This window comes from Telmatherina bonti, assembly GCF_933228915.1.
Source record: "Telmatherina bonti genome assembly, chromosome: 9".
Classification (NCBI taxonomy): Eukaryota; Metazoa; Chordata; class Actinopteri; order Atheriniformes; family Telmatherinidae; genus Telmatherina; species Telmatherina bonti.
This window is the reverse complement of record NC_136627.1, coordinates 30,921,995-30,937,311: the sequence shown is the minus strand read 5'-3', so window position 1 is coordinate 30,937,311 and position 15,317 is coordinate 30,921,995. Positions and strand designations below refer to the sequence as shown.

The 15,317-nt window shown below is 38.2% G+C and overlaps 1 protein-coding gene across 1 annotated transcript; it reads left to right on the top strand.

Moving 5' to 3' along the window:
• Positions 1–1,340: 1,340 nt before the first annotated feature.
• Positions 1,341–14,366, top strand: rcbtb2 (regulator of chromosome condensation (RCC1) and BTB (POZ) domain containing protein 2). Its single transcript, XM_079246747.1, has 12 exons — positions 1,341–1,468; positions 3,023–3,157; positions 3,876–4,026; positions 4,926–5,092; positions 5,184–5,342; positions 5,688–5,795; positions 5,880–6,022; positions 6,179–6,369; positions 8,956–9,082; positions 11,728–11,867; positions 11,989–12,119; positions 12,228–14,366. Exons 2-12 carry the CDS (start codon positions 3,032–3,034, stop codon positions 12,366–12,368), a joined length of 1,584 nt encoding a protein of 527 aa, XP_079102873.1. The 5' UTR covers positions 1,341–1,468; positions 3,023–3,031; the 3' UTR covers positions 12,369–14,366.
• The last annotated feature ends 951 nt before the right edge of the window (positions 14,367–15,317 follow it).

Below are 15,317 nucleotides of genomic sequence, written 5' to 3'. Positions count from 1 at the left end.
GTTTACCTTTGAAACAATGTCAGCTGTTCAATACATGTATGTCATTTTAATTTATAATCTTTGTATATATTTCTTTAATTGGAGCTTTTGCCAATAGAGGGAAAATGCAGTCTTCTAACGACAAACAAAATATCATGTAGTGTTAGGAATTGAGAAAACTGCAAAAAACGTGATCTTTGCCTGAGTTATGTGTCTCATAAGATATCAAGAGAGAGATGGTTAATTAATTATTTAGCACTGAGACAAAAATAAGAAAAAGCAAAACAAAATCACCAAATAAAACAGGAGTCACACAAAGGCATTTGTATTCATATAAATTAAACACGCTGTGCACTTTTGGGATCCTTTTTTAATGACAGTCTGCTGCACTTACATGCATGATTGAATACTATTACATGTTCTTCTTTCAAATTGTTGGCAGACTTCTGCATTTCTTCATACTGCAACAGTTTTCCCCATTCTTTCCACCTTTCATATTGAATAATTTTGCACAAATGATAATTGATATTGTACATTGTGAAATCATTTGTCCAATAACCACTTTTGTAACAGGATACTTGCATCCTGATATTTATTCGCAATATTTACACACTATACATGTCTGTCTGTTTACTTTAGAGTGTGATTTATATCTGAAAGTAAGCTTACTTATGTAAGAGATTTCATTTAAGTCCATAAATCATGTTAAGGTAAAATATAAGTTATATTTCTTATAAGCATATAGCAGTTAATGCTAAAGAAATCTTTTAACCTTCTAAAGGCCATCTAATCTATCAAGTAATTCACCCCCATTTTTGCTTTTAGTTTAAAAAGTGCTGAGTGGTTTAGGGCCAGAATCCACCCAGGATCCTCTGGTTCATTGTAAACCAACCAATTCCCTGAGATCACCATGGTCCAATCTGCTTTCTGATCCCTGAGTCAGTACCAAACAGAGAGGCAGCATTCAGTTTATATTCTCCTCACATGTTGGAACAAACTGCAGGTCTGCTAAAACTCTCAGGTAAATCAAGGTTTAAAAGAACGTTTTATTTTCTGCTACCATTTATCACAATGTTGATCACTCACAATGTAATTTAATTTCTTGTATTTTACCTGTTTTATCTTATTTTTTCCTTTTCCTTTTTTTCCTAAGAAAAAAACGTTTTTTAATGTAATATGTGAAACTCCACTGTAATAATTTTAAAGTCTTATGAATAGAACAATGCAATTTCTCATGAAATGTACTATACAACTTCCCATGCCTTGCCTAAATGATAGAACCTCTAAACTCCGACTTTCTTTAAATGCACCACGAGACTACAGGAAGTACTGTAGGCTGAGGGTGAGTTTTTTTAAGGTGACGATGTAGTGATCAAAGCTAGCCACAAAAAGCTGTAGCCATGGCTAATAGACACATGCTACCGATATGATTACTTTTTTAAATAAAAAACGACGTCGCCGACGAAACGCTGGCTAGAACAAAGACAAGGTAACGTCAACAGTTGGACCCTATAACGCTAATTAGCTCAGTAGTTTTATTCGGGTATTTCTGTTTTTGTTTCAGATAGTTTCTGTGAATAGCAGCTAATACACCAGAAGCCTTCATGTTACTAGTTTGTGTGCTGCAAGTTTCAGGCAGCATGCCTGGCTTTTGCGCTGTCTGCTTGTATCTTCTTTGGCATTTGAAGTGTTTGGACATCTCGGGGAAGCGGTGTGTGGGTGGGGAGGGCTGGGTTCATACTAAGTGCAACTTCATATTATCGCACATGAAGCAGCAGCTGTACCTTTGTCAGATGACTGCAAACATGTCTTTATAAGGCCCTTTGAGACTGTAAAGTGTGTGTGTGTGTGTGTGTGTTCAGATTTAGAGGTGGATTTTCCACGCCTTGTATTGTGATTTAATCACATTGGAGTATCATCATTATGTGCCTTAAATGTGAGCAGTATATTAGACCAAAAGACAGCAGCCTTGCACCAGGATGCAGAAAAACTATCTCCTAAATGTCCACTCGATGAAGAGGCTCAAATAGTGCTAGAAATGGTAATTCCTCATCTCAGCTGTCAGTAAAATAACTTGCATAAATGACTAAATATTGGCATAAATACCAAGCAAAAATTATGGTTTAGTTTATTTCAACTACTACATTAGTATTCATGGCATTAGATTTTTATTCCTGTCATATCAGTGTGCAAACAGCATGTTACTGTTGTAGCAGGGATGAGAGGGATCTACTGTAATTTTTGTAAAGCGAGATAGCAGATAGATGACTTGAGAAATGAAAGAGGACAACACAACATTTTAGTGTCAGGCTTCTTTTTTTTTTTTTTTTTTTTTTTTTTTTTAATCTTTGATATTAGAATCTGATGTCGGACACCAAAAATGTGGTTAAATGTTAAACATTGTCATAGTTTACCTGCATATCTTGCTGTCCACTGTGTAAAATCTTAATCTTCAAAGATTAAGTCAGTCTGAAGCATGTATTGAGAGGAGGAAGGGTAACATTTCCCTAAAGTTCCCCTGTTTCAAAACAGTGTTTATGTGTAGCAAATGAGCATAATATAGTATGTATAGTATAGAGAGGCATGCAGCACATTTGAAATCTAAGTACTTGATGTTGTATCTTGAAAACATGAAGAAGTCGTTAGACTAATAATTAAAAAAAAAAAAAAGAAAAAATGTATGAGATGCTGTAAACCAGATCTTTTTCACGTTGTCAGTAAACAACCATGTTCTGTTCAGCTGGCATATCATCATGCATACATGTTTTCGTGCATCTTAAAAACCAGGCACTGTGCTGCTGAACTCTCTGAGATATGGTAAATTTTATGCACAATCTATGCTCACACAATGTTTCCGGTTTATTTTATGTGTATGATGCTAAAACTAAGATAAACATATAAATGCTTTTTTTCATTTTTTTTTTATTAGACTAGTTTGGTTTGACATTCGTAAAACAAAACAAAACAAAAAAGTCATTTGTGTGCGTCTAATTATCCAGAAAGAAAATGGCTTCCAGCTTGTGTTCATCTGCTCCCTTCACAGGTGAGTAGCATGCTGGACGTGGGGAAGTGGCCAGTGTTTGCACTCCTTCCTCCTGAGGAGCTACGGCTTATCCGGCAGGCTTGTGTCTTTGGCAGTGCTGCAAATGAAGCTCTCTATGTCACAGTTAATGATGAGGTAACGTTTGTGCTCTAAGCGAAGGTGTCTTAATCCTCTTGTTTGAACTAAGATGTGCTGCTAGAGTAGACAGATTTAATCTCCTTTCATGACAGTAATTTTATCATTTCCTTTTTTGAAAGTGAATTTGAAAAATCATTTGGCCTGCTGGCTCTTTGGATGATATAAGGGGCAGTTCTCGGCACAGCGATAAGCAGATAGAATGAGGTTATCTTTAGCCATATTGGCCTAATACCTGCACAAGCTCTATTTTTATCCCACGCAGAGGTGTCGTACAAGCCTCATCTGTCCATCCCTGCTCATTTGGTTGGTCCTGTGGCAGAAACAAGTGATGCTTTAGAGCAAGCACTTGTACTTTCAAAAAATTGCCTGGACTTTGCACACTCTTTTTCATGAATGATGTTTTTTTTTTTTAATAGAGAAATTGTGATCAAAATAAGAACAATTACTAATATAAATAATTTCATTAGAATTTGTGTTCTTAATATTATACTAATAGTGTTGAGACTGTTATAGCAAAACGTATATATTTTCTTCCTTATATTAGAAACTGCTTTACAAGAAGGGATCTATGCTCATAAAACTACACTAATATAAGTTTGCATTCTTACAGGAGGTTATTTGACCAAATATTTCTAGGAATGATGGAATCAGTAAATGTTTATGGATAATTTCTTAGCATCAGTAGCCCTTCACCTGCGCTGTTTGATATTTGCAGGTCTTTGCTTTAGGCACCAACTGCAGCGGCTGTTTGGGGCTCGGAGACCTTCAAAGCACTATTGAGCCGCGCAGGATTGATGTCTTATGTGGAAAGAAGATTGTGTCCTTAAGCTATGGAACAGGACCACATGTGGTTATCGCAACTGCAGGTAATCAGTTCAGAATATAACAGTTCAGAAAGGCTTTGTTTGTCCCCAAGGTGAAATTCCAGTAGCAGGCAGAGGGATGGAAAGCCATGCAAACAGACCATGTTCATGCAAATGGAGTTTTCTGTTTTGTCATTGCTGCTAAACAAATATATTATAAAGTCACCAATTTCTGTTTAAATACAGTCGATTAAAAGGGTTGTGAATTTTTCACCCAGAGGTGGTTTTTTTGTTGTTAGGATTTTATTTTATTGTACGTAGAAATAGTGCTTAAACAGCCTGACAGGAAGATAAATCTCTGCTTCTGTCCAGCTGCTGATTTAAATCTAACCTTGACTGATATTTAATGGAATTATAGCAAAGATCATTGCAATTTGTTTTTTTTTATTCCTTTGTGTTTATTCAGCTGTTTTTGTTTGTCATTTTAGAATATGTATTTCCTTTCATAGGTAGATTAACATATAGTAGATGATGCTTGTATAATTCTAACTAAATCTCAGTCTTTTTATGTTGTTAAGATAAATCCTTTTTTCCTTATTTTTGAAGATTTCTTGAATGATGCTGTCCATAGTTTTGGGTTTATTAAAAAAAAAATGTTCAAAGTTAGAAGGAGTGGAAGTCGCTGGTAAAAATGATTTGCTGCCTTTATCTGTTTTAAGTAAATTTTCACAAGCTGCTTCAGCTAAATCTTTATGTCCAAATTTCTTTGTCATTACTTCTTCCATTCAGCAGCATTTAACTTGTGTAAATCCAATATCATTATTATTATTAATACATATGCATATCTAATGAGAATGGCACTTTGCCTCAGCAGGGATGCAGGTGAACTCATCTGCTTTTTATTTAATAAAACATTAACCCCTTGTGACGACATGAATGAAAATGTACCCACTGCTTTGTAGATGGTGAGGTCTTTGCCTGGGGCCACAATGGTTACAGCCAACTGGGAAATGGGACCACCAACCATGGATTGACCCCTGCTCTGGTGTCCACCAACCTCCTCAGTAAGAGAGTGACGGAAGTGGCCTGTGGCTCTCACCACACTATTGCCCTCACAGTTGAAGGAGAGGTAAATCATCCTAATCCTCTGTTGGGTCCTCACTTTATTTTGGATCCACTCTTTATTCCTTTGGACGTTGAACTTTTATCTCTCTATCTAGGTTTACGCATGGGGTTACAACAACTCCGGCCAAGTAGGTTCCGGGTCTACTGCCAATCAGCCAACACCACGCCGGGTCAGCAGCTGTCTGCAGAACAAAGTGGTGGTTAACATAGCCTGCGGTCAGCTCTGCTCTATGGCTGTCCTGGACAACGGAGAGGTACGGTGGCATAGCACTTTGAAGAGGCTTCATAATTTATTTCTTAGTACCTTCAGGTACTATTGGCCTTTTATTGAGAGTTAGGGGACAGAAAAGTGGCAAGAGAGAGGGGTAAGATGTTCAGTACATGTCACAACTTGAACCTGGGGACATCCCCTCAGCTAGCTGAGCTGTCTGGCATCCAAAGTTTAAAAATTTATCCGAGTTAACCAAAAATGCAGCTAAAATTAGCATCTGATGTAAAAGAATTGCTTCATAGAATACAGTGAGCCATGCACACACAAAAAACTCTTTCCACTAGTTTCCTGATAACTGGATGTGCATGCTCTGCTTTTGCCCTTGTAGATCTATGGTTGGGGCTACAATTGCAATGGTCAGCTAGGTTTGGGCAACAATGGAAATCAACAGACCCCGTGCAGGATTGCTGCACTTCAAGGTGTCAACATAATCCAGGTAAAAACCTCAGGAGTGACTTAGAAAAATCTGATTACTTTTTGTGAACTTTCTCCTTAAACACAATGTTCCTTCTAAATGCAGGTAGCTTGTGGATATGCACACACACTGGCGCTTACAGACGAGGGGTTTGTTTATGCCTGGGGAGCTAACTCGTATGGACAGTTGGGAACAGGCAATAAAAGTAACCAAGCTCTTCCCACCCAAATAAACACAGACAAGGAGAGGTGAGTCTGCCATCTTTAGCCTGTTTTGACGTAGCATATCATTGGATGTACAATAAAAGTTGGATTATCTTTACATCTTTAGTAGCCTGAGTCTATTACATCAGAGAGATGTAGATCAGCCGTAGCTGAAGGTCTGAATTCTGATTTCCATGCCAGGATGGTGGAGGTAGCTGCATGTCACACCAGCCACACATCAGCTGCCAAGACACAGAGTGGACAAGTTCTGATGTGGGGTCAGTGTCGAGGTCAGGCGGTTTCCAGCCCTCACCTCACCCATTTCAGCAGCACGGATGACGTGTTTGCCTGCTTCGCCACACCAGCTGTCACATGGCACCTCCTTTCTGTGGGTAAGAGCACTGTGGAAACAAAAATAATAGTCCGTAGGACTCTACCTGTCCATGGTCATGTCTCTCTTTGATAATCCATGAAGAGAGAGGTTTGGATTTATCAGAACACATTGGTAATGGGGCAGTGTGCACACTCTTGAAACTGTAAACGTTTTTCACAGTCTGATTGCGTTTCCCTACCAGTTAAAGCCTTATTCTTTGATTGCTTTCAGAGCATAGCTGTTTCTGAATAACCTGTTTCTGGAAACTAAAACGTATCCAGTTGCTCCTGGAGGTGCTGAACCTCCCCAGTGCGTGGTCTTTTCAGACCAGCTGTGTTTTGAAGAGTGACATTTTTCAGATCAGGCCGTGTAACTTTGAGTTCATTTGAGCCCAGTGATGACGGCTTCTGATGCAGTAAGCCTGTCCTCCTCGCTCTGAGCTTTGAGGTTGGAGTTTACTTCCTGAATGATCAGTTACTGGTCTCTTCATTCGAGGACCGCTACATGCAGCGCTAAAATTGTGGTCTGGGGGGGAAAAAAAACTTCTGGCAATTATCCAGATGGGAAAGTTAATTCAGGTTATTAAAACTCATGCACAAGGAGAGTCCTACAGATACCAGCATGTCTGAGGAGTCACTCAAAAGGAGAAGTGTGTGTGCTCGTGTGTGTGTGTGTATCTTTATTTTATACCTGCAGGTTGGGCAAGGCTGATGTGCTGAGTATAGAGAAGACTGTCATACAATGGACAAAGCTGATCTGTTCATAACACCAGCACTTCTCTAAACTAGTGGAGTGAAAACACATGCACTGAAGAATGAAGTAATGATTGCAATAAAAGAATAATAAATAAAAACTCTTTCAGAAGTCAACCTGTTTGCAATAATGAAAATATTTTTGCTGAATATTTGAAATTCTTGTTATTGTCACATTTGTCACCTTTGACCAGTTAGATAAATGTGGTTGGCACGTATCTGTGTGTCATAGGTGCAAATTCCTGGAAGTAGTCTAAGAAATAAACAGGAAACTCTGTTTCCTCTCAATGTCAAACAGATGTTCATATGAACTCTGCTCAAACTGAGAGGCTCATCTGTGTCAGATGTCATCTGTTAGAGCTTAGTTTTTTTCCTCTTACCGCTCTGTTTGTGAAGGTAATGACCTCCTGTATAAAATTCTGTTTAACGAACCACTAAAACAACCAGCAGTTCAGACTTTTCTCCAGACTTTATGTTGGAAAAATAAAACTAAACTAGTGCTTATGTAAAAAGAATATCAATGATGTTATCAGTACATGACTATAAACTAAAGATGTCAGGATTACTGATATTCTCGGTACAATTATTGTCAAATAATCATGACTTTAAGATTCATTCATTCATTCATTTTCTGAACCGCTTAATCCAATTCAGAGTCGCGGGGAAGCTGGAGCCTATCCCAGCAGTCTTTGGGTGAAAGGCAGCTTACACCCTGGACAGCTTGCCAGGCGATTGCAGGGCCACACAGAGACAAACAACCACTAATGCTCACATTCATTCCTATGGGCAATTTAAAGTAACCAATTAACCTAACATGCATGTTTTTTATGATTAAAAAAACTATATAAATGTGTAAAATCCCATGAACACTCCTTCTAGGACTTTAAGTTTTAATTAGGGGTGTCAGAATTAACACATTGAAGTATAAACAAAGTTATTACTCATGCCATATTATAAATCTGAGTTTGGTTTTTATATCAGTGAGATATATATCATTTTCAGCATGTAGGTGCCTTGATATTGTTGAACTAAATCCACCAAAAGTCACTTTATTGTTCTTATTTCTAAAGTTTCTGATGGTTCCTTCGCCTTACATTTAGAAAGGTATCACTAGGTGTGCAGAAACAGTTCTTAGAGATGCTATTTGAAAAATCTACATTTGGCATTAACTCAGTGTAAGAAGCTGATTTTGTGTAAAGTGGTGATTGTCACAGATGTCTGTCTACATGTTCCACCAAAAACCACTCATTTATGATGATTATGACCTTTTTCAAGCCTTGCATTTTAAGGATTGCCACAGGATGACATATGTTGAATGTTGTGCTGATCTGCTGTTATGGTTCAGAAATAATCTTTTCTGGAAACTGAGGAGTCTTTACAATTGATTTAATAAATTATGGCATTTAATATTATTAAGAGTTAAATGAACTAATTGTGACGTCCTATAATGTAAGATGTACATTTAGTTTTCAGTTTAAACAAACCCAGGTCGCCTCCATACCTGATTCATTTCACATAAAATCACTGGGCTTTGCTTTGACTTTTCCCACTGAGCAGAATATCAGGAAACCCTTTTTCTGCCCAGATTTTAATGTTTGAGGTTGATTAACTTTTTTTTTTTTTTTTTTAAGGTCACAACAATCCCTGTTGAGACCTAAAGCTTTTAATTTATTATATTCTCTTGTTTTGCTCCCATTCCCACAATCAGAGACAGCAGCTGTGAATGTTTTGCCACTTGGTTGAGTCTAGATGTTTTCAGGTGGAAGAGTTTTTCCTTATGCATAATTTAATATTCACCCAGTTTAAAATTTAAAAAAAAAACCTTTCCTGTTTTGTTTGTTTTTTCTTGTCAGATGGTGACGATTACCTGACGGTTGCTCAGTCTCTGAAGAAAGAGTTTGACAGTCCAGAGATTTCTGACCTGAAGTTTTTGGTTGATGGAAAGTGCATCCATGTTCACAAAGCCCTGCTGAAGATCAGGTGAGGAAGACTCTGACTTCAATGTACAAATTTCCTATTTTAATTATTTAGTAAATTTGTAAGCTGCTTAAAGCCGAGGTAGGTAATGTTGGTGGAGCTAGCAAGAGTTGAAAGTGGCGTCCTGTCTTGGCTCCTCCCCCTCCAATCAGTTCTGTTTGAGACATGCCCGGCTGCCCTTTTGCACTCCACTTTCCACATGACTTGAACTTGCACACCGCAGAGGAAGGCTTTTTTATTCGCAGCTTTTTCCACCAACGATTTTCTCTTTCTCTGCTGTTTAGCGGGAGGAGACAAATAAACTGAGCCAGGTCGGGGAAATCCTTCCTGCATCTTCTCAGCCATGTTTTTTTTCCAAGTTTCTTCTTCTCTACTTTGTATTTTCACCCTAACATGCCACTAATATGCAGGGTGTGGCTGTGGGAGGGGGAGGAGGGGAGCCGGGAGAAGAAGCTACAAAATATAAGAAATGAACAACTTCATTTCAGTCCGAATGTTTTGATTGGTCAGTTTTTACAGATTTACAGTAAACTGAGGGGTCTAACTATATTTCTTATTGTTCATGATTACAAAATGTACAGACTATTATCAGGACGAGGAACCACTTCACCCAGAGTTTTAAAAAAAAAAAAAAGTTTCTGAGCAAGATTACCTCCCCCAGCTTTAAATAATGTTGAGATTTGTCTCAGCTGTAGTTTTTCCAGACACTGTCCTGCTTAACATATTTCTCAGGACAATATGGAGTCCGACGACAGCTGCCATACACCGTATATCAAATGTTCTTCTCTTATGGTCCATTTACATGATGAATCTTAGTTTTATATGATGATCTTTGTAGAAGTGAAACTGTCTCTGTCAGTGCAGTGATGTCAGTGCATTTTTGCACTTGTTTTTAAGATCTGATTTTCCTTTATTCTTTCTATGAGCAGACTGCTTCTCCATTTTGACTTTCATTTTGGTCACATGAGAGTATTTTCACCAGTTTGGAGGTTTGTTTCTCATCTTAAGTAAGGAGTAGAGGTGGACACTTTGCATACCTATCTGCAAACCAAACACTGGCATGACTGAATTATGCAACTATCTTTAGTTTCATGAAATAAAGACAAACAAAGATCTGTGTTAATTTAGTTTCTATCAGAACCACATACACATTGAATCAGTTTTCAATGAAAAAATGACTGTAACATATAGTCCTTCTGTGCTGTTTTCCTATATTTAAACCTCATCTTCTAGACAGAGTTTCCTGTTAGACTTTGGGACTCAAAGCGCGGCCTATTGTTTCTCCTGTTTCTTTTTATAACCACACTTGAACACACAGTATCTGCATTCCTGTCCTTTGCTCTTTTGCACTGTCAGGAGGAAGGAGCCAGTCTGTCTGCACTGTCAGCCTTCATGCACATGCTCACACAAATATGCAGGAGTGCAAAACCTACTCTTTGGCAAAATCTTATGCAAATGACACATTAAAGATGCTTCAGAGAATGAGGACTGTTCCACTGTGTCTTGAGAAGAAATTACGTAAGACAATATAGCATAAGACAATGTTTGGAGTTGATACAGATTAGCAGTGAGAGGGATGAGAAGGGGAAATAAAATATAATCAGTGTGTCTAAAGAAGAGGCCCATCAGGAACAAATATAGGGGCAAAAAGACAGTGGGCTATAGCTTTGCTTTGAAGTTGCTTTTCACTGCCTCAGGATGTAAAAAATGTCCTTTAAAATGAATCTTGAGTTAGATCATTTGCAGAATTTGTGTTCTCAGGCTGTTTTTTTCTTTCTCTCTTAAGAATTGTGCTTTCTAATATAAATTCACGTCCAGAAATAATTAAACACTGACTCAGCACCACTTTAGCTGAATGGGAAAATTTATTTAAAACTGAATGAAAATGAGCATGAAGTGTTGACTCAGCTTTGATGTTCATTACCATCCAAATTAAAGGATGGAATTACAGCTCTTTAGTATGTAGATCCACATGTACTACTTCTAAGTACTTCAGTGTGATCAGATGGGTAAGGAATCCATTGACTTGCTCTAAGAACTGCTCACCTCCTCTTTGTAATGCTCCTCTCAAACATAGTACAGTAAATGTCAGCAATCATCAGTCTTGTTGCTGCATGTATTGATGCTAAAAACCAAAGACATTGTTTGCTTTGAGACAATCACAGAATCAGTCTCATCCACAATGTTTTTTGTTTTTTTTTTTACTTCAAGTCATTCTCGTTCATGTTGCTCCAGGGTTCATCCAAATAAAGAATGCCATCTCCGACTGCTTGGTAGAATTTCTCTGTTCCTTAAGCTGATAAATGGCTGACACTCCCTGGATTACACTTGAGAAAGCTTTTCTTGGGCAGGAAATATGTTTGCCTCCTATGGTGTACTTCACTTTGCTGGATGTTGTTTAGGGTTTTTTTTCTCCTTATAGTGGAAAAGATTCTGTAACAATTTACCACTGCCGTTGAGTGTCGTGGATTTTCAGCCCATTATTCATTATTCACCCAAAAAAAAAAAAAAAAATATGTTTTTGTCCAAATAATCTCTGTTCCAAACTATTATACCATTGAATTAGTTTTATCAAGCCGCAATTGAACTTGTTACAGGCAAAGACATCCTCATTTATTGGTGCGTTGTGTTGTTTTTCTCCTGTACAGGTGTGAGCATTTCCGTGCATTGTTGAATGAAACGGATGAAGATGCCATAGAAGTTCACCAGTTCTCCTACCTGGTGTACAGAGCTTTCCTGGAGTATCTCTACACAGATAGTATTAATTTGCCACCAGAGGATGCTATTGGTAAGTGTCAGCGTGCTCCAGCATTCTTCACAGCCTGAGAGAGCCTGTAAACTTAAGCTGTGTGTGTGTGTGTGTGTGTGTGTGTGTGTGTGTGTGTGTTGTTGTTGTTGCGTGTGTGCAGGGCTGTTAGACCTGGCTACTTTCTACCGAGAGACAAGGCTAAAGAGGTTGTGTCAGGAAACAATCAAGAGGGGCATTTCTGAAGAAAACGCCATCACTCTGCTCTCTGCTGCCGTCAAGTACGAGGCAAGGGTAAGCTCAGCCCCTGAGACACAGTCAGACACCGTGGTGGTGGGAGCTGCACAGTAGCTAGTGCATTACACTCTTCAGCATTCATCAGATAGCCCTCTTCGTTTTTAGGACCTGGAGGAGTTCTGCTTCAAGTTTTGTGTCAACCACCTAACAGCTGTCACGCAGACCCAAGCCTTTGCAGATATGGATCATGACCTGCTCAAGACCTTCATTAGTAAAGCCAGCCGCTACGGGGCCTTCAAAAACTGACTCTCATGCCCCCGTAGCGACAGATTCAAGGCAATGTGGTTTAATCCCACAGAGGAGGGCCAACCACAGGAAAGACTCAGCCAGGCAGTTCTTCACGTGTCACACGGGATGTAAATACTGACGAGACAAATGGTTTAAGGTTTCACCCACTAACTGATTCTCCTGTGTTACTGATTTAATCCTTGTCCAAATTCAGAAGGTAGAGGGGTGGGGGTAGTGCGTTAGAAATATTTGGTTACCACTGTGATCCAGTCACAAAGAGAGCGGAGGCGGAACAGGAAGATGTGCCACTGTAGTTTTCAGTCTGTTGTTTTTTTTATTATTAACTTTCTTAGCTGAGTCGGTGTCAGCTTAGTTTGAGTCGACACATAAGTGGATGCAGGATACCTGAAACCGCTGTCCACTCATCTAAATCATTCACAACAGTAGGTGATGGTTTCTGACACACTGGTCTTCCTCAGACAGGAAGTGATCAGCAGCAAGTCGGCTGTAAAGCGACCCTTTACACAGTGCTGTTTTCTTCTATTTAGCAGCTGATGTTTGCCTGTTACAGATTTCTCTTTATACTTTTTCTGATTTCCACAAATATTAGGAGGCTTGAAAAAAAACAAGTTAAAAAAAAAAGGAGAAAAAAAAGTCGTTTAATTGTTTGTATGTTATAGTTGCTCAGACTACATTGTTTACAGCCCTTATGTTGCAGATTGCAGCCTAGCACGCAGCGGTGGAGTCATGCTGCTTGACTTCATGGGAAATTTATTACTATTTTGTGAAAATAAATGCTTAAAACTTTACAAAACAGTGACCCATTTATTTGTTTACCTGGTGGAACTCCCTTATTTGGATGCCTTGATTGTCGGGATTTCTAAAGAGCGTTTAATGAGGTCATGCATCTAAGTAGCTGTTTGTCCGCTGCATTGCAACACATACATAAAAGTAAAATGTGACAGCTTTGTTGATGAACTGTAAGTTTGTCTCTGATTAATCCACATATTTGGCAATTTCACATTTAAGCTATATAAATTTCACTATGCTGTTGTCACTCATCAGTTGTTCATATACCAACCAAGCCTGTGGTTGCTCTATTTGTGTCAACAAACATTTGAACTGATTGGAAGAGGTGCAGCTAATGCTAATTTTTTCTTTTGCTCCCTTTTTCCTCTTCCTTTTTTGAAAAAGACAAAAGTCTCCAGATATGTTCAGATTAAAACTTTCTCAACTGACATTAATATTTTATGTGTTTCCTTTTAGTAGTCATACACTACAGATACAGTGGATTTTCACTTCTGTTTTCCTGTCATTTTGTTTTGTTTTTTTGTTTTTTTACCTTTTTTTTGTTAACTTGGCAGAAAAGATTTATTCTTTTTATGAGGATTTCTTTGTGTCTCCCCTAAACGCATGTTGTGGTAATGTGTAGATGCCTCTACACTGCGTTTATTCCTGGGTATTTAGACCATGACTCACTAAAACAATCCTAAAATAACAATGCTTCATTATTACTTTAACACACCGACCAATTAGTACATTTTAACAAAAAAAAAAAAAAAAAAGGTGGTGTTTTGTATGAAAAAGCTGCAGATAGGCACAGATTGTAACCCTGCACTGTGTTATACAGATGTATTCAAATAAATAATTTCATAATTTGATGTATTTGTTCAAAATATCTGTGGGTTGCTACGTTGTACATCTCCCCACCTTCGTCACACAGTTTGTGCTTTTTACCGAAATGGTGAAGATAACAAATCACACCTTCATGTCCTGAGTGAAAATCTGACATCTGAAACGACCAGAAATGTTTAAAAACTGCCTGATTTTATGCTGATTATGCAATCTAGTCAGGAAGCGGTAGCAACAATTCCAACATTCGTGTGAAGCAGTGCGATCAGGCCCAGACAAGCTTTGCTGAAATGCTGCAAGCAGTTTTTTTTTTTTCCCCCAAGGCAAGTTTTTGACTCACACACGATGCCTGTTTGTGTCCTCCGGTGAACATTTAGCATCATATCCTCCCATCAGACTACAGATTTCAAACAACTGCCTGAATGTATTGAATTAAAATGGCGATTGCATAGATTACTGAAAAATGTGTGCATTTTTTTTTCTCAGTGTTGACTGAAAGGGTACAGGGGACTGAGCCACCCAATAACTGGGAACACTTTGCTATATGCAAGTTGACACGCAGCATCACTTCCACTTAACGTTTTATATTTATTTAGCATTACATTTGTCTCACAACATTTCAGCTCATAACTTAGTTTAATGACAAGTTATATGCTAAACTGACCTGTCAGCCTTTCCAATGCTTCTTCATTCAGATAAAAGTGAAACTAAATTATGATGAGATACCTTAGTAAAGCAAAACAAATATAGCAGTTTGAGGTTAAACAGTTTTACACGGCAAACAAGGAAGTAAAGACACCTGCTAACAGGGGCTGGCGCTCTGCCATGTACAAACCGTCTTATCAAAGTGTGAACTCATGTTCTCACAGTGAGGTCCTTTCAACAGAGATGTGCTGTAGCAGAAATTTGGGTGCATAAAACTGACCCCTTTTATGATTTGGAATAACAAAAAATGTGTAAAATATGTATCTAAATGCTCCTGTCAATTTGGTCAGATGAATAGAGAAGTGAATGTGTGGACTTTTATTTTTTACCCAGCTGTATTCTACATTTCAAAATATAGAAAAATCTACTTTGGTTTTTTTTTTTTTTCTTTGTGGTTCAATCTAATCTGGGCTAAAAATAAAAGCATAAAATTCAAACTACAAGAAGTTGACTAAACTGAAGAACTGCAACTCATTTGGTTGACACACAAGTCTGGCTCCTGTGTGTTTTTTTGCTTTACCAAGTCTTTACCAAGATCTATTTTTATTAGCACAATTGCCTCAGTTACTGTAAACTTTGGGGGAAAATGGATTTTTTTTGCGCATACTTCAGTACTCCACTGCTCCATAC